This window comes from Oryctolagus cuniculus, chromosome 2, assembly GCF_964237555.1.
Source record: "Oryctolagus cuniculus chromosome 2, mOryCun1.1, whole genome shotgun sequence".
Taxonomy (NCBI): Eukaryota; Metazoa; Chordata; class Mammalia; order Lagomorpha; family Leporidae; genus Oryctolagus; species Oryctolagus cuniculus.
The window spans coordinates 87,876,931-87,901,207 of NC_091433.1; the positions used below are offsets into that span (position 1 = coordinate 87,876,931).

The 24,277-nt window shown below is 53.4% G+C and overlaps 2 protein-coding genes across 8 annotated transcripts in view; one reads left to right on the forward strand and one right to left on the reverse strand.

The window, feature by feature from the left end:
* Positions 1 to 3,124, forward strand: part of ASH2L (ASH2 like, histone lysine methyltransferase complex subunit) — a 31,906-nt gene extending 28,782 nt beyond the window's left edge. For 2 of the 6 annotated variants that reach the window (XM_051832371.2, XM_051832373.2), the window contains 3 exons: positions 780 to 878; positions 2,243 to 2,302; positions 2,399 to 3,124. In XM_051832371.2, coding sequence (XP_051688331.2) covers positions 780 to 878; positions 2,243 to 2,302; positions 2,399 to 2,506 — 267 coding nt within the window. In that variant the 3' untranslated portion in view covers positions 2,507 to 3,124. Of the gene's footprint in view, positions 1 to 779; positions 879 to 1,884; positions 2,303 to 2,398 lie in introns of those variants that run through there. The other 4 variants (XM_070068548.1, XM_070068549.1, XR_011386366.1 and 1 more) reach the window with 3 other exon arrangements.
* A 2,652-nt stretch (positions 3,125 to 5,776) lies between these two features.
* Positions 5,777 to 11,793, reverse strand: STAR (steroidogenic acute regulatory protein). 2 transcript variants are annotated; one of them, XM_017350352.3, is made up of 7 exons: positions 11,586 to 11,793; positions 10,144 to 10,257; positions 9,749 to 9,876; positions 8,456 to 8,614; positions 8,167 to 8,351; positions 7,191 to 7,284; positions 5,777 to 6,458 (listed from the first exon to the last, which is right to left on the reverse strand). In XM_017350352.3, exons 1-7 carry the CDS (start codon positions 11,647 to 11,649, stop codon positions 6,345 to 6,347), a joined length of 858 nt encoding a protein of 285 aa, XP_017205841.2. In that variant the 5' UTR covers positions 11,650 to 11,793; the 3' UTR covers positions 5,777 to 6,344. The 2 variants fall into 2 exon arrangements, with proteins under 2 accessions (XP_017205841.2, XP_017205842.3); XM_017350353.3 differs by lacking the exon at positions 7,191 to 7,284 and having other exon boundaries at positions 6,234 to 6,458.
* Between the last annotated feature and the right edge of the window lie 12,484 nt (positions 11,794 to 24,277).

A 24,277-nucleotide genomic window follows, 5' to 3' on the forward strand; every position in this document is an offset into this window, starting at 1 on the left:
GTGATGATGGCGCAAATAACTGGGGGACTTGGACTGAGTTCCCATCTCGTGGCTGCAGCCCAGCCGCATTTGGTTGGGATTGATCTCTCTCCCTCTGCACTCAAATAAATAAATGTGTTGTTTCTAAGAACTGTGGTGGGCATTTGGCACAGCACGTAAGTCACCACTTGGGACACCTGCATGCCATATCAGTGCCTGGTTTGAGTCACGGTTCCGTTTCGAATCCAGCTTCCTACTAAGGAGCACCCTAGTGGGCAGCTCCCTCACTTGGGTCCCTGCCACCTTGGATGGGGTTCTTGGCTGGTGGTCCAGCCCAGCTGTTACAGGCATTTAGGGAGTGAACCAGCAGATGAAAAATCTGTCTGTTTCTCTGCCTTTCAAATAAAATAATAAATAAATAAATATATAAAAGAACCCGATGCAAGAGGAAGGAATAAATGAGAAAACTTAAACAAGTGGAGTTCCAAGGGGTTCGTGGAAGGCCAGCTACTGTTTATGAACCACGAGAACGTAGAACTCTAGCATTTGTGGTACAGGAAGCCAGAAAGCAAGTAGAAACCCAAAGCCAACTGGAATAGTGCATGTGGAATTACTTCGAAAAATCTAAAGTGTTACCGTAAATTTGAGATATCATTGGCCATAAGATCTCCACTGCGTTGTTCTTTGAATGCATTATTCCCAGTGTCGTGGGGGCAGTGTGCAGTGTTCTCCAAGTGAGGCCCATGTCTTGTTTGTTCTGTTTTTTAAATTCTGAAGTAGAACCATGGTTTTTGTTTCAGATAATATTTTATAAAAATGGTGCCAATCAAGGTGTGGCTTACAAAGATATTTTTGAGGGGGTTTACTTCCCAGCCATCTCACTGTACAAGAGCTGCACGGTACGTATCCCATGTTCATCCTGTGACTCGGGCATCGCGCAGAAGGAAGGGGTGGGGTTGCAGGAGAGGCTGCTGAGCGCGTTGGAAGAGCCCCAGAGAGACGTGGGCACATGTTTCGGTTTGGCCCGAGAACACGTGGGGCTTTGAGCAAGGTGTTTGCGTGGGCAGAGTTCATGCGGATAGTATGCACCACAGCTTTCCTTTGAATTCACTGGGGGTAGTGTTCTGTATGAAGGATACAGAGCCCATACGGGCAGCAGTTCCTGTCCCGGCTGCTCTACTTCCCATCCAGCTCCCTGCTGATGGCCTAGGAAAACCAGCAGAAGATGGCCCAAGTGCTTGGGCCTCTGCCACCCCTGTAGGAGACCTGGAGAAGCTCCTGGCTCCTGACTTCTGCCTGGCCTAGTCCTGGCCATTTTGGCCATCTAGTTACCTCTCTGTAACTTTGACTTTCAAATCCTTTTTTTAAAAAAAAAAAGGAAAGGACAAAATTTAATTTTTGTTAAAAATTTGAGCTCCATGTATAACTATTTCATAATACACTTTTTTAAAATTTTTTATTTATTTTTATTTTTTGACAGAGTGGACAGTGAGAGAGAATGAGAGAGAGAAAGGTCTTCCTTTGCCGTTGGTTCACCCTCCAATGGCCGCCGCAGCCGGCATGCTACGGCCGGCACACCACGCCAATCAATGGCAGGAGCCAGGTACTTATCCTGGTCTTCCATGGGGTGCAGGGCCCAAGCACTTGGGCCATCCTCCACTGCACTCCTGGGCCACAGCAGAGAGCTGGCCTGGAAGAGGGACAACCGGGACAGAATCTGGCACCCCGACCGGGACTAGAACCTGGTGTGCCGGCGCTGCAAGGCGGAGGATTAGCCTAGTGAGCCGCGGCGCCGGCCATAATACACTTTTTCCATGAACTTTTTGAAGACCCCGCATTCATCAGTGTGGGGCTGTGTGTCATTGTAACCTAACTGTTGCTTACACTGATCTTTCTTTTTTTTAGTATCATCCAGCTTGAAGAAGAAGATTCTCATGAGGGCCTATTTGGGTTTCTTTGTTTATTTGTTTCTAAAGATGATTGAAAAGTCATGCATGAGGATTTCTTAGTGGTTTTAGTCAGCAGCCGCCATGAGGAAGGCAATGTCAGGAAGTCTTTGGCTTCCAGAAGGAGATCAGCACAGGCGTGTTTCATTTGCCCAGTTCCCACTGGACCTGAGGACGTGGACCACTGGTAGCAGTGGTGTATACTTCGTTCTAGTTATGTCTTGAGTGTCATTGCAAATGAAGATTCAGTGTCAGCTTAACTTTTTCCATATCCTCTGGTTTTTTTCTCATGTCTCCTTGGATTGAATTTATCCCAGGTCTCCATTAACTTCGGGCCGTGCTTCAAGTATCCTCCCAAAGACCTCGCTTGCCGCCCCGTGAGTAGCGTTGCCATGCCCGCCTGCACTGCGCCCTCCGCGTCTTGGGTTCTCGCTGTGGTTTTGCTGACCCCCTGTTTCCCGTTCCTCCTACAGATGAGTGACATGGGCTGGGGCGCTGTGGTAGAGCACACCCTGGCCGACGTCTTGTATCACGTGGAGACAGAAGTGGACGGCAGGCGGAGTCCCCCGTGGGAACCCTGACCGCCCCTCTGTTTTCAGACATGGACTTTCTGGGGGAGAAGACTGGGGCTTTGGTTTTTGCTTTTTACCTGTGCCCAGTGTTCCCGCAAGCTGCCGCAGAACACGGCCTCACCCTTCAGCAAGGCGGAAGGCTGGGTGGGCCTGCGGGACACCCCCCGCCCTCGCGCATCCCGTCCCCCGCTTCCAGTGACTGCTCTTCCTCTGTGTGCCATACACCAACAGCCGCTGACCCCAGGACCCCGTACGCTCCCTGTGGGACTGGTGCTGTGCCACATCCCCCGCCCGCAGGGACTCGTTCCCTCACTGGATTTTCCAAGGCGTGCATAATCTCGTCCAAGTAGCTAAGTTATCTGAAGACGCGTCTTCCGTGGGCATTGACTGCACTCCACCCCACTGACTTCTCCTCGGGGGGAGGGCCTGCTTCCGAGGACAGCTGAAATCGGTGGCTGTACCTTCCGGAGCAGTCTAAAAACTGTCACCCTCTGCGTGAGTTTGGTTTTGCTATTAATTGTGAACACTGGGCCCTCTGACACGACTAGGTCTCCAGAGCTGTAATTGTGACAGGGACTCGCTTCCACTTTAACAGAAACCCTTCCCCAATAAACTTGTTCTCGAGTTTGTGCAGCCCTCGGATTCCCTGGAGGTCGGGGCGGTGTGAGGAAGGGGAGCGGCACTGGGAGGGAGAGACGCGTCTCGCGTCTCGGGCCGGAATCTCAGGCCCTCCCCCTTGGCCTCTTCTCCTGCCAAAGCTGCAGCCTCAGGAGGGTTTAAAGGGCCAACGCTCTCGCCCCACCCCTCTCCCAGCCAAGGCATTGCTGCGTGCAGGGTGTCTCCCCGCCTGCCTGACTTCCTTTCTAATAGCCCACGACTGAAGGGCAGCGTTCAAACCACTAAATGCTGGGATGTGAGAATGACCACCCCCCTTGGGTCCCTCTGGAGCTTCGCCAGCTCCCCTTTTAAACACGCCCATCTCATGGCAAAATGTGCCCCCCCCCCAGGCCTGCCTCAGCGACACTGCCACTCGTGACTGACACAAGTCGCGCTGGGTCCCCGCAGTGTCCGCATGTGTCACCCACGTGACCCTGATGGATGTCTGAGTTCCCAGTCTAAAATGTTACCCAAATTTCAAGTGAGTGTTGGTATCTTCTGGTAATGCTGACTTGATACATTTGTCCCCTGCCGAGTTCCTTAGACTCAGATTTGCCCATTCCGTGTCTCCTACCAGGAAAGCGGGCACGGGACCGGTGGAGCTGTAGGCTGGAGTCTCAGCCTGTCACTCCCTAGACACCTGTTGACTTGGGAGCCCGTTCTACAGGGCCCACCTCGGTGGGAGGCTTTTAGGTCATCGCAGCAGGAGGGACTCCCAGGAAGATGGCGTTCCTTTCCGTACCCACTCCATCTCAGCATAGCTGCCTTCATAACTTAGAGGTCACAGAAAAGACTTTCTGGTTAATACTTGAAAAGAGTGTGAGCATTTGCTAAGCAGGTTCATCCGAAGGGCTCAAAGAATACCTACTCTCGACATAGTCTGGTCGTCAGTGACACCTTGTTTTATTCCAGTGAAAAATAGCAGCTGGGAAAATCTCCCCAGACACCACAGAGACACAATACATGGTTTGAAGGCAGCAAATGAGAATCCAACTCAAAACCTTGGTGTTTGTTGGAAGCCTCTTTATTTATTATCCTGTTTTTCTCTTGAAATGAGAGTATCTGTTGCTTTCGCATCGCTGTAAACAAGTAGCCATTTTCTCTCAGTTGGTAGTGGACGGTCATTTCAAGAACTTCTTTGTAACCGTCCTGTCTCCCCCTGAAACTTTTGAATAAACAGTTCTATCCATACCAAAAGGAAACTAAGAAACAAGAATAAATTATGATAAATACTTCTATCACTTGTAAAATTGTAGTACCTCAATAAATACCAGTGTTTCCACCACTGCTATTTCGTTCAATAAATAAGCTAGAGCTCTCTGTCCGAAGAGTACAGACCCACTGCTAACGAAACAAAGCTGGAAAAGCTTTAGAGGGTAACAGTGATTCCCGTCCTGCTTATGCATTTCAACAGAGTAATCCCATTCCAGTTTACCCACTTTAAGCATGATGTCCCCGAGTCCTGGACCGGGGAATTTGCTGTCTCCCTTTGCCCCTCCAACCAGCCACTTCCTCTCAAAATAGAAATATCTGAGCCTTTGCAAGCAAAGAAGTCCTAAGCCAAGCTGGCAGCTATGGAATTCTACTCCCATATTTGGTACTACCTTTTTAAAAAAAAAAAAAAAAAAGTTTATGTATTTTCATTTTGTTTGAAAGGCAGACAGATCTTCCATCTGTTTGTTCAGTCCCCAAATGCCCACAGTAGCTGTGGTTAGACCAGAACAAGCCCAGAGCCAGAAACTCCAGGTCTCCCACGCGAGTGGCAGGGACCAAGTACTGGAGCCATCGACTGCTGTCTCCCAGGGTGCACATCAGGAAGCCGGTAGCCGGGACTCAAGTCCCAGCCAGGACAGACGTGGCTTCTGAAGGGGCAGTGTGACCACTGTGCTACGCTCCCCCATGCTTTTTAATTAGGTACATAAAAATCCTCAGTGATAATCTGCATCTTTCAAAGCCAATTATTTAGCTCATTAGAGTTCTGTAAGAACTTAAGTTTTTAATGGAAATTAAAGTTATGAAAGATTCTGATAACAGGTTCTAATTTATTGAGTGATATAAATCCCCAGTAGCTTCTCTTCTTTTAATGAACTGGGGTAGGGGGGATTTAGTTTAACTATTTAGAAATCTTTGCCCAGGACTTCTCTAACAAGAAGTTGAAATCTCAGAGTTTTCTCTTTAAATTTTTTTTTTAATTTTTTTTTTTTTTTTTTTTTGACAGGCAGAGTGGACAGTGAGAGAGAGAGACAGAGAGAAAGGTCTTCCTTTGCCGTTGGTTCACCCTCCAATGGCCGCCGCGGCCGGCGCGCTGCGGCCAGCGCACCGCGCTGATCCGATGGCAGGAGCCAGGAGCCAGGTGCTTCTCCTGGTCCCCCATGGGGTGCAGGGTCCAAGCACCTGGGCCATCCTCCACTGCACTCCCTGGCCACAGCAGAGGGCTGGCCTGGAAGAGGGGCAACCGGGACAGAATCCAGCACCCCAACCGGGACTAGAACCCGGTGTGCCGGCGCCGCTAGGTGGAGGATTAGCCTAGTGAGCCGTGGCGCCGGCCCAGAGTTTTCTCTTACAAAAAGTTTTAGAACAGGTGCAGACTGAAGTTTTGTGTTAGTTAATTCTTTATTCTGACTAAGTGCTTGTGGAGAAGGAGAAACCAGCTTGGTCAATAGTTTTGTGTTTTTCTGTGGGAAACACCTGAAATACACAGAACTGGGTAATTGCTCGTTCTTGGGGGTTGGCTATACATGTGTGGTGGGAGAGTAGAGTGTCGCTGCTCCCTGCCAGGGGATGGGAACTCATGAGCCCATGAAGCAGGAGTGCTCAGCCCCTGTCCCTAGCATCACCACACCCATATCAGCCTCTAGCATTTTTAAGATACTATCAGGTATCTTAAGTATCCTGATAGTATCTTAAGATACCCAGGGGGAAAAAGTTTTACAAATATTTTAGGAACCTTGGCCCTCATTCACAGCTTGTGGTTGAATGAAATCATAAGGCTTCCTCCACCTTAGAGGCCCATCCCTGATTTTTCTTGCTACTAAACTTGGACCAGTCTGAATCCCTGTGTCATCTCTACACACTACCGTCCCACTGCCGTCAGCTGAGATCCTAGACGGGCCTGCTGGCTGGCAGCAGGGGTCTCCGGTGCACGCGCAAGCCATGAGGTGTGGCACATCTGGGAGCAGCGAGCTGGTCTTCAACACCTGGCTTTAGAGGCAGAGCTGGACTCCAGGTGCTTGCGCAGGTTGTTGGCAAAGTCCACCTGGGTCTGAGATAGGACCTGGTTGATGATGGTCTTTGGCAGCCACCCCTGCAGAAGATAGAAGTTGGCACTCTGGACACCGTGCCCTATCACAAACACGGACTGCCTGGCCAGAGGACTGACTGCATGTCACGACAGGATTGGCTGGCTGCCCCCCCCCCTTTTTTTTTTTTTTGACAGGCGGAGTTAAACAGAAAGGTCTTCCTTTTTCTGTTGGTTCACCCACCAAGTGGCCACTACGGCTGGTGCGTTGCGGCTGGCACGCTGCACTGATCTGAAGCCAGGAGCCAGGTGCCTCTCCTGGTCTCCCGTGCATGTGCAGGGCCCAAGCACTTGGGCCATCCTCCACTGCACTCCCGGGCCACAGCAGAGAGCTGGACTGGAAGAGGGGCAACCGGGATAGAACCAGTGCCCCGACCGGGACTAGAACCCTGTGTGCCGGCGCCGCTAGGTGGAGGATTAGCCTAGTGAGCTGCGGCGCCAGCCAAGGATTTGCTTTTAAGACACAGTCCAGCCCTGTCTTCCCAGCACCAAGACCTTGAGCAGGTCACATGACCTTTCTCGCACCAAGTTTCCTTCTTTCTAAAATGGTAGCTACAGAGTTGAAATTTGATTTGAGAGGTAAGAGGGAACCATTGCAAGCCATTTGTGGAAAAGCAACCAGGCCATCGCTCACGTTCCTTTCCCACCAACAGCCTGTGGTGGTGTTCCCTGTGAGTGGGGGAAGAGCCTATTTTTTTCTCAGCAGACCGACCCCCGAGCCACTCCCATGCCCCTCACCTTGAGGTCGATACTGAGCAGCCAAGTGAGTTTGGTCTTGGAGGGACTTCCGGCCAGGGGATGAAACACCATGCAAGTGGGACCCTGCTCGGCTCTGGCAAATGAAGAGAAGGCATGTCAGGAGGGCAGCTTGGAGATGCCTCACCAGGAATCAGGTTACCCACATTCTTGGCGCACCTTGTCTACTCCCTAAGTTACATCAGGTAAGGGAAGTATTTCACAGTTGTCATGGTGACCAGCTCAGAATAAATGTGGCTGCAGCTGGGAGCGGAGCCTGGAGTCCCCTCGGGCCCTTCGGTTGCTGGGTCACAGGGAGGTTGGGGATGGATGGATCCAGGGTGGTACCCAGGCCCCTTCTCAGTGGTGAAGATTATTTAACATTTTGATCATCAGTACCGCTGCCCTCAGCATGCGGCCTGAACATCAGCCCTGCCCTTTGCTTCAGGAAATGCTTAAGGTTCTTGAACTTTCTGGGAGGGTCAGGACAAACTGGTTGGTTATCAAAGTGAGGTCATCTTGTCTGGTGCACTCTGACTTTGGAAAATGAGATTCTCATAAGAAACAGGGCAGGAGCTGGCGCTGGCCTAGCAGGTAAAGCTGCCGCCTGCAGTGCCGTCTTCCCATATGGGCGCCGGTTCAAGTCCTGCCTGCTCCACTTATCCAGCTGCTGTGGCCTGGGAAAGCAATGGAAGATGGCCCAAGTCCTTGGGACCCTACACCCACGTGGGAGACCAGGAGGAGGCTCCTGGCTCCGGATCAGCACAGCTCCAGGCATTGCGGGCGTGAACCAGTGGGTGGAGACCTCTCTCTCTCTCTCTCTCTCTCTGCCTCTCTGTAACTCTGCCTTTCAGATAAATAAATCTTAAAAAGCAGCAGCAGCTGAGGGTGGAGACTTGCACACTTGGCGCGTGCCCACCAGCCCATGTTAGAGTTAGGGGTGGGTGGGGTGGGGTTTAAAACCTGCGGCCAGCGTTACCTGATGACGCCTTTCTGCTCGGGCATCTCCCCGAAGTGTGTGGCCGTGCCAGCCAGCACGCAGGTGGAGCCTCGGCGCCTGGCACAGCGCACGCTCACGAAGTCGCGGGGCCCCACGAGGTTCCCCGCTGCCTCTGCGGCCAGCTCGTGCGTGATGACCGTGTCCTTCCCAATCTTCTGCAGGACCTGGGAGCCACAAGCACAGCTCAGCAGTGCCTGGGGCTGAGCACCACCCATAGCCCGGGGGAGGGGTGCCCTCCTGGGTCCCTGCCCCTGACCTTGCTCCTCACCTTGATCTCTTTAACACTGGGGTTCCACTCCCCCATGGCCTCCATGCGCTCCACGAGCTCCTCGTAGAGCCTCTCCATGGGCTGGTCCAGCACCACCTCCAGTCGGAACACCTTGCCCACCTGTGGCACCACTTTGCTCAACACCTTGTCCCCGTTCGCCTGTCAGGGACAACGACACTGCTGGCCAAGGTCTCACGGGCAGGACCAGGCACCAGAGGGAAGGGAGCAGGACACAGGAGCTCCAGCTGATGACGATAGGCAGGCATCCGTGGCTGCACAAGACCAGGGAGGGGAACCTGCCCACCTGCCTCAGACCCTTTTTTTCTGGGTGAATGCTGGTGGCCAGCACTGGACCACCCGAGAGGCCCCTGCCCTGACTTCAGGATGAAGAGAGGGAGAGACAGCTGGTCTACAACCAGGTATTTCTCTGAGTGAGATTGTAGAGGTTTGATTTTGTTCCATGCCTCACTTCACACCAGGACATGAGGCCAGAAGAGGTCAGTGAGGATCCCGGGCTGAGAGCAGTGCTGGGCCTACATCCCAGGTCTCTTGACTCAAAACTGTAGTCTGTTAACTCCTCTGCTCTGTAAACTTAAGAGAAATTTTACCTGAACTTTGGGGCAATGGGGAGCAAGTGAGCTTTTGGCTGAGGATAAAGCCACTAAGGTCTGTGGTGACAGAACCACTGGCCTATAGCGTGGACCTTGTCACTGGCATCTGGTGAGGCTGCAGCACCGGGAGCAGAGAGCCCAGGAGGGCACTGGGCCGCCTATGTGTTCCCATCCAGCCCACAAGCTCAGCCGCGAGGCTGGCACAACAGCGGGGAGCAAGCGCTGCGGCTCTGTGCGTGTTCTAACGTAGCGTGATGAGGGCTCTGAATCACAGAGTCCCCCTCGCGCGACCTGCCGAATGTATGCACAGCGTGAAAGGAGACTTCAGCAAGCTTGTGGGGAAATGGAATCAAAAGATGTATGTGTTGGTGCAAAGAATTTTGCAATCCACCTGTGGCTTTTTCATAAGGGGCGTTTTTCCATTCACTTTAAAGGCTCCTCATCCTTGGTATGTTAGCAAAGGATGCAAACAGGATTTCTTAAAGAGTCGCCAAGATGTCTCGTGGGGGTGGGGTGGGGTAACCGAGGTCGACTCTCTGGACAAGGGAAGTCCTCTAAGCCACCTGCTGCCCGGTGGAGGCCGAGCAAGGCCGGCAGTCCCAGGAGCACAGTGGCCCCACTGGCCCTGTGCGCAGCGAGGGCACACTGGGGACCGGCAGCTTTCTGCCCACGCCTTCCCTACCTGCCGGTTCTCCTCCTTCCAGCCCTCCTGGTTGCTGAGGATGCCCAGGGCCTTCTGCAGGGCCTCCTCTCCCTGCTGGATGTAGGCCAGCTCCTGGTCACTGTAGAGAGTCTCCTCCAGCCGAGAACCTGGATGTACAGCCAAGGAGAGATTTACAGCGTCCTCCCACGCCCCTGGCCTGCCCCCAGTGGTCACCGCTCTGATCTCTGAACCTGATCATGACTCTGGAGAGCCAAGACCAAAGCCATAGGGCTGAGCCTGCAGGGGAAGGTAGACAGGGCAACCCCAAGGAGCAGGCAGGGACTCCCAGATGGGAAGGGACTTGCAAAATTAAATGACAAAGGGCAGGAACAGAGCCAGAGCGTCCACCCCCTCCAATGGCCCCAAGCACTTACCAAGCAGAGAGCTCCGACGCCGCACCTGGCTGATCCATGTGTTGGAGGTGGGGCCCCCCAGTGCCCTCCAGTTCAGCTCCTGACCAATGGCCAGCACTGCCTGTTGCCTCAGCCCTGCGGGGAGGCAGAGAAGCCATTATTGCCAGCGAGGGTTACAGAGAGAGAGAACCGGCCTGGAATCACCAATTGCCTAGGGACACAGATTCCTAGGAGACCTAGGAATGCCAGGTCCCTCGCTCCCAGTTCAGGGCCTGTTAGGCTTCAGCAGGCTGCCTGCAGGGCCCTAGTGGTGCGCAGCCTTTGTCTGGAGCGATCAAGCCTGGTCCTGCCCGCAGTGTCTGCGCCAGAGCCTGCTGGAGTTTCTGTCCCTGGAGGGTGCGGCAGTGTCGTTCCAGCAACCAGACAGAGCCTGCTGCAAAAGGCGAGTAAAAGAAACCCATCCCCGCAGAGCAGCGTGGTGGGGCTGTGGGTTGAGCCGCTGCCCCCAGCCCATATCGGAGTGCAGTTCAAGTTGTGGCTACTCAGCTTCCCATCCTGCTCCCTGCTAATGCACCTGGGAGGGAGCACATGATGGCTCCAGTATTTGAGTCCCTAACACTAATGTGGGAGACCCGGGTGGACTTCTGGGCTCCTGGCTTTGGGCAGACACAGCCCCAGCTGTTGAGACCATTTGGGGATTGAACCAGCAGACAGAAGATCTCTCTGTGTCACTCTGCCTTTCAAATAAAGAAGTCTTAAGAAAGAAAGATGGGGCCAGCATTGTAGTGCCTGCTGCCGCCTGTGGGTCTTCAAGCGTGGCTTCTGGCTCAGCGGCGGCTGGTTCAACCCAGCACCCCTGGGACAGACTCATCCAGGTTGCTCTGTGCACCCTTCCATGGCAGCCGCAGAACTAAGCTGGGTGTGGAGTGCCTGGTTTCTGTCTCTTCCTGACTGTACAAGGGTAAGTCTCCCCTGGGGCCAGCATTGGGGCACAGCCAGTGCAGCCGCTGCCTGTGACGCAGGCATCCCATAGGAGCGCCGGTTCAAAGCCCACTTGCTCTGTTTCTGATCCCGCTCCCTGCTAATGGTCCTGAAAGGCAGCAGAAAGTGACTCGAGTGCTCAGGCCCCCACCACCCGTGAGGGAAATCCTGAAGGAGTCCCGGCTTCGGTTCGGCCCAACCCTGGTCAGTGCAGCCACCTGGGGGGCGAACCAGCAGATGGAACATTGATCTCCCTCCCTCTTTCTGTAACTCTGCCTTTCAAGTAAATAAATAAATAAATCTTAAGGGGAAAAAAAAGTCAAGACTAACTTTTCCTTCTACCAAAGACGGTCTGAAGGGAAGAGAGTTGCCCAGGTTCCACCCACCAGGGATGAGAACCTGGCTGGCCCGACACCCTATCCATCCCTTCCCCGACTAAGCCGCACAGCCGGGGAGCTGGGTCCCCACCCCAGGGATCTCACCCTTCATGTTGCGCATGTGTCTGTAGGAGCTCCCAGCACACAGCTTGAATGTCGCTAGCAGCATTGTCTGCTGGCAGGTGTGACCGTGTGACTGTGTGACTGTGTGACCGTGCCGCTGCCACCGCCGCCGCTGCTTCTGCTCTCTCGAGGGCGGCTGCTTCGTCCTTATGAACTCTTCAAGGTCCACCCCCAGGTCCTGCAGCTGTGGCCTGGGCTGTGTGCGCTGCGTCTTAAATGCCCCCAGCTGAAGGCTATGCTTCATCACAAGGAGATAACAAAGCCATCACTCAGCAAGCAGAGGAAGGGGTCAAGGAGATGAGCGATTGCCACATGCCGCTGCTCGCTGCTCGAGCTGCTTGTGGGTTAGGGGAGGGTGGAAAGGAGCGGAGCAAGGCCTGCCAGACCCAGCGCAGCAAACCGGCGGCGGCCGCGGTGGAGCCAGCACGTGGCCCCCAGAAATTTGCAGTGTGGGTTTTAGAAACTGCAGCTGTCACAGGTCTAGCATTGAGGCTCTGAGAAACTTGCATTGAAAAGAAAAACCGCCAGGTGATTGCAGTGCAGGTGAGAAACGCCGCCCCGACAGTGGGCCAGGGGGCCTGCAGGAAAACCCGTGAGCCGAGCTGGGAGGAGCTCTCTGGCTCCTGTTCTTACAAACGACGAACCTCAAGTCCAGGGAGCAGAAATGACTGTTCAAGGTCACACAACTGGCAGGACGCTAACACAAGTCCTCTGGCCTTGGGTCCCTCTGTGGTTCCCCCTGCAGCCCCTTGGCCACTGTGTGTGCTCAGTGGTTCATTCATTTACTTCATTCAGTGATACGGACAGCGGGCACCAAAGCCGTGCTCACGTTAGTTCTCCTCTGAGGGGTTTTGTGCTGGACCAAGCTGTGCTGTGGGGGCTTGGCACGTGCAGAAAGCAGGGCAGAGAGGGTGCTCACCCCGGGCTGTGCACCACGGGGGACCTGTGCCAGGTCTCAGTGAGGCCACCGAGGCAGCTAAAAGATCACCCAGATTTGCTCCTGGGTGACACATGGCTGTCTCCTGTCACCACTCCTGGGGGCAGTAGCAGGGCCTGGTGCTCCTATCTCCCTGCCCTAAATGTGAAAGGGGCAAGGGTCTCCCGAGAGCCAGGTGCACAGAGCAGAGCAGGCGCGGGGTCTCCCCTGGCTGCCACTCAGGCCCACTGCAGGCCCTGCTTCTCCTTGGCCACCCGCATCTTCAGGAAGGCTTGTTCTCCTGACTGCCACCTGCAGTACTTGGAGGGTACCACGGCTTGAGCTCCTCCACGTCTCTCTCGGGGTGGGGGTGGGGTTCCATCTGCTGGTCACTTCCCAAATGGCTGCAACAGCCAGGGCTAGACCAGGCCAAAGCCAGGAGTCAGGAGCTTCCTCCAGGTCTCCCATGTTTGGGCCAGCTTCCGCTGCCTCCCAGGTGCATCCGCAGGGAGCTGAATTGGAGGCAGAGCAGGTGGGACCCAAGCAGCTGCTTAATGTGCTGCCCTGCAACACCTGCCCCCATCTGCCTGTCTCTGGTGAGGCAGCCCTGTGCCCACTTCCCCTCCAACCCGCCCCCACGGGGACTCTCGCCCCTTCTCGGTTGGATCAACCAGGGAGGCAGCCGTGCAGCCCAGGGAAGACAGGCCCAGGCCCAGTGCAGAGACCGCGCAGGCAGCCACGGTGCCAGCTGCCCAGGGGGGCTCCCCTACCCGTCTGCGCAGTCCACGTGTTCCCGGCTGCGCACGTGCGCCCTCCGTGCCTGCTCGCGGGAGGGGGCCGGGACTACGCCATGGGCCGCGCAGATAACGTTCAAGGCCCTGCTGTTGCCATCTGCTGTTGCCATCCCGTGAAGAATGCAGTCATTCTGAGAAGGGAGGAGGCGGTGCAGGAGACGGGCGCTGAGGCCTAACACGGCTGCTGATGTCACAGGCTGTCACTGACTCAAGGAGGGGTGCACGGTGACCTCCCCGAGGGCCAAGGCTTTCTTCCTCTTCATCCTGTCCAGGCTGCACGTTAACTCTTGCTGTCCCTCTGAGCAGTAAGCTGGGAGACTTCCTCTGCTTCTGCAAGTTTTCTGTATCTGGCTCTGCCTTTTTTTTTTTTTTTTTTTTTTTTTTTTTTTTTTTGACAGGCAGAGTGGGCAGTGAGAGAGACAGAGAGACAGAGAGAAAGGTCTTCCTTTGTTGTTGGTTCACCCTCCAATGGCCACTGCGGCCGGCGCACCGCGCTGATCCGATGGCAGGAGCCAGGTGCTTCTCCTGGTCTCCCATGGGGTGCAGGGCCCAAGCACTTGGGCCATCCTCCACTGCACTCCCTGGCCACAGCAGAGAGCTGGCCTGGAAGAGGGGCAACTGGGACAGAATCGGCACCCCGACCAGGACTAGAACCGGGTGTGCCAGCGCCACAAGGCGGAGGATTAGCCTAGTGAGCCGTGGTTCTGGTCGCCTTTTTTTTTTTTTTTTAAATGATGTATTTATTTATTTGAAAAAGTTATAGACAGGGGCCGGCGCTGTGGCACAGCGGGTTAACGCTCTGGCCTGAAGCACCGGCATCCCATATGGTCGCCAGTTCAAGTCCCGGCTGCTCCACTTCCGATCCAGCTCTCTGCTATGGCCTGGGAAAGCAGTAGAAGATGGCTCCAGTCCTTGGGCCCCTGCACCTGTGTGGGAGACCCAGAAGAAGCTCCTGGCTCTTGGCTTCGGATTGGCGCTGCTCTGGCCATTGCGGCCAATTGGGGAGTGAACCATCGGATGGAAGACCTCTCTCTCTCTCTCTCTCTCTCTCTCTCTCTCTGTGTGTGTGTGTGTGTGTAACTCTGACTTTCAAATAAATAAATAAATTAAAATCTTTTTTTTAAAAAAAGAGGCAATCTAGTGGAAATGCCTATCTTTAAAAAAAAAAAAAGCTATAGACACACACACACACACACACACACACAGATCTCTCCAGTGGTTCACTCCCCAAGTGTCTGCAGCAGCCAGAGCTGGGAGTCCTGGAAGAAGCTTCTGCCTCCTGGCTTCAGATCAGCCCAGCTCCAGCTGTTGTGGCCATGTGGGGAGTGAACCAGCAGATGGAAACGTCTATCTCTCTGCCTCTGCCTCTCTGTAACCCTGCCTTTCAAATAAAAGAGAGAGAGAGAAAGAGAGAGAACGCTGAGTGAAGGAAGCAGGACACTCACATCTGGCAGCAAAGTCGGGCTCTTGGCACTGTTGCTTAATCTGTGAAACCTGGGGCTGCTGTCGCCTCTCCTGTCATTTGAAGTCCTGCACCAGACTTCAGGGCGGTGGACGAGCTACTCCGCTGCTGTGCGGGAGGCCCTTGCTTTCCTCTCTCTCCCCCAATTCAGACAGCAAGCCGGACTTTAGATCTCCTTGCCCAGGGACTTTCGCAGGGAGTGTAGAGGCTTTTGGTTTTTGTGATCGCCTGAACCGGAAGAGCAGATGGGGCGAGTAACCTGAACTTAACCTTTCAGATCTTCTATGCAGTCTTCATACTGTTTTTTTTTTGTTGTTGTTGTTGTTGTTTTTAAGATTTATTTTATTTATTTACTTGAAAGAGTTACAGAAAGAGGTAGAGACACAGAGAGAGAGAGGTGTCTTTTCATCTGCTGGTTCACTCCCCACATGGCTGCAATGGCTGGAGCTGGGCTGATCCAAAGTCAGGAGCCAGGAGCTTCTGGTCTCCTATGTGGGTGCAAGGCCCCAAGCACCTGGGGCCATATTCTGCTGCTATCCCAGGTGCATTAGCAAGGGAGCTGGATCGAAAGTGGAGCACCAGGACTTGAACCAGCATCCAGATGGGATACTGGCACCGCAGGTGGTGGCTTTACCTGCTGCACTAGAGCGCCAGCCCCTCCACACCGTTTTAAGAAAATTTTGGGCCGGCACCACGGCTCAATAGGCTAATCCTCCACCTAGTGGCGCCAGCACACCGGGTTCTAGTCCCGGTCGGGGCGCCGGATTCTGTCCCGGTTGCCCCTCTTCCAGGCCAGCTCTCTGCTGTGGCCAGGGAGTGCAGTGGAGGATGGCCCAAGTGCTTGGGCCCTGCACCCACATGGGAGACCAGGAGAAGCACCTGGCTTCTGCCTTCGGATCAGTGCGATGTGCTGGCCGTGGTGGCCATTGGAGGGTCAATCAACAGCAAAGGAAGACCTTTCTCTCTGTCTCTCTCTCTCACTGTCCACTCTGCCTGTCAAAAAAAAATTTTTTTTGAATTGGTTGTCAACCTAATTAGGTGAAGAACACTTAATAGTGGCTTCAAAGGACTGAGGCTCTAGAAGGGAGGAATTCCATGTCAAAGGGTAGAGGTGATACAATTGTTCTCAGGGCTGGCCCTGTGGCACAGGGACTAAGCTGCCACCTGCAGTCCCTGGGAGAGCAGCTTCAGCCTGGCCCATGCCTGGCCACTGAGGTCATCTGGGGAGTGAGCAAGTGGATGGACAATCTCTCTGTCTCTGTCTGGGTCTCTCTCTCTCTCTGTAACTCTCTCTGTAATTGCCTTTCACATAAGCAAATACGTTTTTTTTAAAGACAAGATTCTCTATCAGGATTGTGATGGTGGTTACATAACAACATGCAGCTGTTAGAACTTGGGGCTGGCGGGGGCTGGCACCGTGGCTCACTTGGTTAATCCTCTGCCTGTGGCGCGGCATCCCACATGGGCACCGGATTCTGTCCCGGTTGCCCCTCTTCCAGTCCAGCCCTCTGCTGTGGCCCAGGAGTGCAGTGGAGGATGGCCCACGTGCTTGGGCCCTGCACCCCATGGGAGACCAGGAAGAGGTACCTGGCTCCTGGCTTTGGATTGGCACAGCGTGCCGGCCGTGGCGGCCATTTGGGGGTGAGCCAACGGAAGGAAGACCTCTCTCTCTGTCTCTCTAACTCCGCCTGTCAAATAAAAAAAAATTAAAAAAAAAAAAAAACAAAACTGGGGCTGGCTTTTGGGGTACTCAGATGCCGCAGCAGGGTGCCTGGTTGAGTCTCAGCTGCCCTTCTGAATCCAGCTTCCTGCTCACGTGCACCCTGGGGGGCAGCAGGTGATGGTGCAAGGAGCTGGCTTCCTGCCACTCTTAAGGGAGATCTGGGTTGACTTCGGGGCTCTTGGTTTCAGGCTGGCTCAGCCCTGGTAATTGCTGGCATCTGGGGCGTGGACCAGAAAACAGAAGCTCGCTCTCTCTCTCTCTTTTTTTTCCCCCAAATACAATGAGGAAGAAGAAGAAGAAAACTGACCAAGCAAACTGCAAGCAAATTATACCTCAATAAACCTGACCAGAAAAAACAAAACCTGGCCTTCTAGACACAGGGTCCCAGGCAGCTCGGTGTCCTGACCTTGGGGTCTGGCCAGCGCTGAGCGCTCTCTCTGGATTGGCCCTAGCTCCTGGCGACGTGGGCCCTGGCACCACCCGATTCTCCGCTTCCAAAACCACAGCAACTTGAGGTCAGGATCTGGCCACACAAGCCCGGCTGAGTGTCCGCAGTGGGGAGGGGCAAAGGAGAAAGGGTAGGAGACAGGCAGCTGAGAGCAGAAAGGGGGCAGAGAAGGGAGTGAGACAGAAAGGAAGGAAGGAGGAAGGCTTGGGGTCTTGTCTTTGTTTCCCAGCAGCCCTGGCAGCAGCTGCGGGTCTGAGGGGCCGGGAGCTCCGGACAGGTGGACAGCCCAGGACGCTGGGACTGGCAAGCAGCAGGGGGAGGTGTGCTCCGTCTTCTGCTTTCTTCATGGGGAGAGGAAATTTTTTTTTAAAGAATCGGTTTTTAAAATGAGTTTTTCATCCATTTGATAGACACAGAGAAAATATCCCCTCCACCGGTTTACTTCCCAAATGCCTGTAACACCAGGGCTCAGGCCAGGCTCAAGCCAGGATCCTAGATCAGCCATGTTTCCCACATGGGAGGCAGGGACTTCATCTGCTGCCTCCCAGGGTGTGCCTAGCAGGAAGCTGGATTTGGAAGCAGAGCTGGGACTTGAACCCAGGCGTTCAATATGGGATGTGGGTGTCCCAAGCAGCCTCTTAGCACCTGCACCAGATACTCCACCCCAAATTTGTTTATTTATTTATTTATCTTTTAATATTTATTTATTTGAAAGTCAGAGTTACACACACAGAGAGAGAGGCAGAGGCAGAGAGAGAGAAAAAGAGGTCGTCCATCTGCTGGTTCACTCCCCAATTGGCCAGAGCTGTGCCGATCTGAAGCCAGGAGCCAGGAGCTTCCTCCCGGTCACTCATGTGGGTACAGGGGCCCAAGGTCTTGGACCATCTTCTACTGCTTTCCCAGGCCATAGCAGAGAGCTGGATGGGAAGTGGAGCAGCCAGGTCTCAAACCCGCTATGCTACAGTGCTGGCCCCCAAATTTGTTTTTTATCTTGGGCCACTTAGGTGGATAAAAGAGCAGCCTAATTAGCCACAGTAAGCACAGTCTGTAGGTCCATTACCCAGGGACCCCTCGAGGGGTGATAGACAAGATGGGAGCCGACACTGAAGTGGGAGGAAGATGGGATAAGAGTATTTTACACCTAACAACCTTAATAGGAGCCTCACCCTCTGCCTCTCTGACCCCATGTTCCCCTAGGATCCATTTAAAAAAAACCCGCTTATTCACTTTTAAATTTATTTGGGGGGGGTGGGGAGAGAGAGAAAGAGAGAGAGAGATCTTCCATCTGCTGGTTCACTCCCCAAATGCCCAGCTCTCTCCACACCTGTCATGCATGGAGGGTCTCAGGCTGTCCTCCCTGTAGGGGAAATGTCTTGCTCATTGCTCAACTCCTGTTCCTGTTCGCTCAGCGAGTCCAGCTGTCCTCGCCTTTTGGTGCCCTGGTGGTTTCCGGGGCATGTGGGCTTCTGAGTGTGAGTTCACTGCCTGCTCCCCTCTGCCCCCTCACCGTCCGTCTGTCACCCGTCTGTCCTCAGCAAACACACAGACCCTGAGACCTCATCATGCTGGGGTGAAGCAGACAAACATGCTATCCTGATGGGTTTACCTAAGCTGGGGGAGCAGAGGGTAAACGAGGAAAGTGTACTGCTAGGGTGGGGGTTTCTGTGGGGGCAGCGGCAGGGGACGTGGCTTTGAAGAGGCACTCAGGGAGAGGATGCTGGAGCAGGAATCTAAGGACATCGAGGCCAGCATGCATGCATGTGACTGGGGGCAAGAGCTGCCTGAGCACAGAGAAGGGTACATCCAGCCCTACATAGGACACAGGTGATTTTCAGGGGTTGAAATGAGAGACGTGAGGGGCCGGCATTGTGGGGTAGCAGGTAAAGCCGCTGGCTGTGCTGCCAGCATCCCATGTGGGCTCTGGTTCATGTCCCAGCTGCTGCACTTCCGATCCAGATCCCTGCTGGTGGCCTGGGAAGAGCAGCAGCAGCTGGCCCAAGTAGTTGGGCCCTGCCAACCACATGGAAGACCCGGATGAAGCTCCTGGCTTTGGCCTGGCTCAGCCCTGGAAGGGGTTGGGGACTGTTTCATGTACTACCTCTCTTCTAGCATTTTCTCTGCCACAGATCCGACTAGAGGTTGGGACCTGCACACATTGGTGGCGCCAGGCGCCTCGTGTCTGGTGTACCCGCTGGCTCGCACTCTGTGCCGTCTGCACTCTGAAAGGAGAGGACTTGCCAGCTTTCGCCTGCTTATTGTTGCGGGATTCACTCTGAACAGCTTCCCAAAGACGTCACGATAGGCTGTTAGGAGGGCATCTGGGTCGCTCTACTGAGGGCCCAAGGCCTATTTATCAGAGCAGGGGAGGATCCTGTGGTTTCTTTAGCTAAGAGCTCCCAATCTAAGGTCAAGGGCCAAGGAGGGGAGCAGAGAACTGCAGGAAGAGCGAGATATGCTGCCGTGCTCACTTATTTCAGAGTGACGGTGGCTTTGGGAGATCTTCCTCATTTGTCTCCCATGAAAGCTGTCTCCTGGGAATCCCAGCTGGAAGAAACTCTTAAAGATGAAATAAAAGTTTGAACTGGGTTCGATCCTGAAGTCTAAGAATAGAAGAGATGGCCCAGGGGACATCAGCCCCAGATCATTATCTGCAAAGAAGTGGAATGGACAGTGTGAACAGATTCCTCCTTCAGGTCTAATTCTTGGTTGCTGTATGTATGGTAAAACCTTAGGGGCCAGTGTTGTGGCATAGTGGGTTAAGCTGCTACCTACAATGCCAGCAACCCATATGGGCTTGTTTGAGTCTGGGCTGCTCCTCTTCTGATCCAGCTCCCTGCTAACGTGCCTGGGAAAACAGCAGAAGATGGCCCAACTGCTTGGGCCCCTGCACCCACATGGGAGACCTGGATGGAGTTCCAGGCTCCTGGCTTCAGACTGGCCTAGCCCCAGGTGTTGTGGTCATTTGGGGAGTGCCCAATGGATGGAAGATCTCTCTTTCTCTGTAACTTCCTCTCAGGTAAAATAAATACATTTAAAAAAAAAGTTTAAAGAATAGATTATATGCCTAATGACAAAAATCTTGCTATGGGGGCTGGCACTGTGGTGCAGTGGGATAAGCTGCAGTCTGCAGTGCTGGCCTCCTATAGAGCGCTGGTTCAGGTTCTGGCTGCTCCATTTCTCTCTCTCTTTCTTTCTTTCTTTCTTTCTTTCTTTCTTTCTTTCTTTCTTTCTTTCTTTCTTTCTTTCTTTCTTTCTTTCTTTCTTATTTAACAGGTAGAGTTATAGACGGTGAGAGAGAGAGACAGAGAGAAAGGTCTCTTTTCCATTGGTTCACTCCCTAAATGGCCGCTACGGCCAGCGCTGCGCTGATCCAAAGCCAGGAGCCAGGTGCTTCTTCTTGGTCTCCCATGCGGGTGAAGGGACCCAAGCACTTGGGCCATCCTCCACTGCCTTCCCGGGCCACAGCAGAGAGCTGGACTGGAAGAGGAGCAACCGGGACTAGAACCCGGCGCCCATATGGGATGCCGATGCTGCAGGTGGAGGATTAACCAAGTGAGCCATGGCACCAGCCCATGGCTGCTCCATTTCTAATCCAACTCCCTGCTAATGTGCCTGGGAGAGCAGCAGAATATGGCCCAAGTGCTGGGTCCCTGCACCCATGTGGGAGACCTGGAAGAGGCTCCTGGCTCCTGGCTTTGGCCTGGCGCAGCCCTGGCCGTTGCAGCCATTTGGGGAGCAGCCCAGCAAATGAAAGATCTCTCTCTCTCCCTAATTCATTCATTCTTCCCTCCTTCCCTCCCTCCTTCTCTCTTTCTCTCTCCCTTTCTTCTTCCTTCCTTTCTTTCTTGTCAGAGTTACACAGACAGAGAAGGAGAGGCAGAGAGGTCAGTCTTCCATGCACTGGTTCTCTCTCCATTTGGCTGCAGTGGCCGCATCTGTGCCGATCCGGAGCCAGGAGCCAGGAGCTTCTTCTGGGTCTCCCATGCGGAGACACAGGGGCACAGGGGCCCAAGGACTTGGGCCATCCTCCACTGCCTTCCCAGGCCATAGCAGAGAGCTGGTCGGAAGAGGAGCAGCCAGCACTGGAACCGGTGCCCATATGGGTTGCCGGCAGTGCAGGCGGTGGCTATACCCACTGTGCCACAGTGCCAGCCCCTCCCTAATTCTTTCAAATAAATAAATAAATCTTTTATAAAAGACTATATATATATATACACATACATACATACATATATATATCTTGCTATGGCTTGGAAGCAAACAGATTTAAGTGTTCTTGACTTTAAGTATAAGAATAAATTCTAACTTTTGCTATCACTTTTGGGACTGTTTGATGGATGTTGCAAAGACAAGGAATCAGCATCTCTCGATAGTGTCAGGTATTCTTAGAGAGACTCAGAAACTCAAAAGCTCTCATTCTGTCACCCATCACAAGCGTCTCAGACAAATGGTTTTCAAAAGTTGGTGATAGGTTTCTCCCTTTATGTGGGTAGTTAATAGCATTTTGGCTACTGAATAGTAAGATTATAAGCAAAACACTAGAGAAATCATTAAGTCCAATTTTTTTTAAAGGTTTATTTATTTGAAAGGCAGAGTTACAGAGAGGCAGAGAGAGAGAGAGCCTTCTATCTGCTGGTTCACTCCCAAAATGGCTGCAATGGCCAGAGCTGGGCCAACCTGAATGAAGCCAGGAGCTTCTTCTGGGTCTCCCACTTGGATGCAGGGGCCCAGGCACTTGAGCCATTTGCTACTGCTTTCCCAGTCCATAACAGAGAGCTGAATCAAAGCAGAGGACCCAGGTCTCAAACCAGTGCCCATATTGGATGCAGGCACTGCAGGCAGTGGCTTTACCCAGTTACGCTACAGCAGCAGCAAGTCCAACTTTTTAAAGATTGTATTTATTTGAAAGCCAGAGGGAGGGGGAGAGGAAGAGGGAAAGGTCATCTGCTGGTTCACTCCCCAGATGGCCATAATGGCCAGGTCTCTCATGTAAGCAGTATGGGTTCAAGCACTTGGGCCCAGGCACATTAGCAGGAAGCTGGATCAGAAGTGGAGTTGTGGGCCGGCGCCGCGGCTCACTAGGCTAATCCTCCGCCTAGCGGCGCCGGCACACCAGGTTCTAGTCACAGTCGGGGCACCAGATTCTGTCCCGGTTGCCCCTCTTCCAGGCCAGCTGTAAAGCGCACGAGAGTTTTATTGCAGGTCCGGGCCTGGACTCTCTCTTTTTCTTTTTTATTTTTATTTATTTATTTTTTTTGACAGGCAGAGTGGACAGTGAGAGAGAGAGAGAGAGAGAGAGAGAGAGAAAGGTCTTCCTTTGCCATTGGTTCACCCTCCAATGGCTACCACACCGCGCTGATCCGAAGGCAGGAGCCAGGTGCTTCTCCTGGTCTCCCATGGGGTGCCGGGCCCAAGTACTTGGGCCATCCTCCACTGTACTCCCGGGCCACAGCAGAGAGCTGGCCTGGAAGAGGGGCAACCGGGACAGAATCCAGAGCCCTGACCGGGACTAGAACCCAGGGTGCCGGCGCCGCAAGGCGGAGGATTAGCCTAGTGAGCCGCGGTGCCGGCCCCGGGGCCTGGACTCTCAATCAACACCGACACAGCTGGTCTGAATTGAGAGCTCCGACCCTTTAGTTAACAGGGTTTTTATAGGGTTTTCAGAGACATTCTATATATCCTGGTACCATTCAACAAATCATCTCATTCCATGGGAAATTCAAAGGACATCTCTTGGAACTGATCAGTGCATCCAGTGGCGGGAACGGACCTAGTAAAGGTGGTTGGATGGCTTTGGGGTCGATGCCTTTTAAATTGATTGGCCGAAGCATAGGGTCTGAGCTGCTGGGGTGTATGTGCCGAACTGCAGGGTCTCAGGTAGCTATCAATCTCCTTATCTGCCTTGAGAAGACACCAGAAACTCTAGGTATTTCTCTGTTATCTACTAATTGGCTATTGCTAGGAGAGTTTATTTCAAGGGAAGTTCATTTATTTACTTTTAGGAGCTTCTGGCTCAGGGTTTAGGGCCTGGTCAGGCCCAAGTTACAAGATGGAGGCCTAATTTAAAATAGTTGCACCTGGATCCAGGCTCAGGTCTCAGAGTAGCCAGACTTGAACAGGGGCTCCGATATGGGATTGCCAGCGTCATAAGCAATGTCTTCACCCCCTGTGCCACAACAACACTGGCCCCAAGTGCATTTCTTTTTGCATAAATTCTCTATGGTAAAACAAACTGATGAGTATTTCAGAAGCCATTTGGTATAACACCTGAGCTCAGAAACTTCCAAATATATTTACTACAGAAAAATTCACACAAACTATAGATTTAAATGTCTCTCATGAAAGAACATTTCTGCTTAAGAGATAATAAAAAGTTTATTATGTTTGGAGTAGTTAAAATTACTGAGACTGGCCGGCGCCGCGGCTCACTTGGCTAATTCTCCACCTGTGGCGCCGGCACCCCGAGTTGTAGTCCTGGTCGGGGTGCCGGATTCTGTCCCGGTTGCCCCTCTTCCAGGCCAGCTCTCTGCTGTGGCCCAGGAGTGCAGTGGAGGATGGCCCAAGTGCTTGGGCCCTGCACCCACGTGGGAGACCAGGAGGAAGCACCTGGCTCCTGGCTTCGGATTGGCGCAGTGCGCTGGCCGTAGCGGCCATTTAGGGGGTGAACCAATGGAAGGAAGACCTTTCTCTTTGTCTCTCTCACTAATCTCCTGTGGAAAAAAAAAGTTACTGAGACTGAGAAATGACTTACTAGCGCCTTACACATTAAAAAGCTGATTTAATGCTGTCACTTCACTCCTAGTTCAGTCCACTGTCTACATCACATTTGAAATTTTTTATTTTTCACTCTGAAAGGCAGAGACTATTGAAATAAATATTTTTATCTGGTCTTCACTCACTCTCCAAATGCTCACAGCAGAGACTAGGCTTGGCTAAGCCAGGAGCTCTAACTCCATCTTGGTCTCCCATGTGGGGAGCAACCCGGACTAGACTAAGTTGCTGGAATTGAGACTTGTTCTGTGCATCTGCTCTCCCACAATATGGCGCTGGGAGAGAAGAAAACGGCTTCTACACAGCTGCCTCCAGTTCAGCCAATGAACTGTGGGACTTGCTCCTGATTGGAGGAGAGCAGCGTGCTCGGCGTGTGGGCGGCCGAGTTGGGATTGGCGGAGGAGGACTGTGAGGGAGGGGAGAGGCGGCATGCACCAGGAACATCTGAAGGAACATCTAAGAGGAACATCTGAGGGGAACACCTGTGCAGCCCCCGAGAGAGCCGGCCGGCGGTGTGCCGCTCCCCCGCGGAGGTGGGGAGTGTGGCAGGGGGGGCCGCC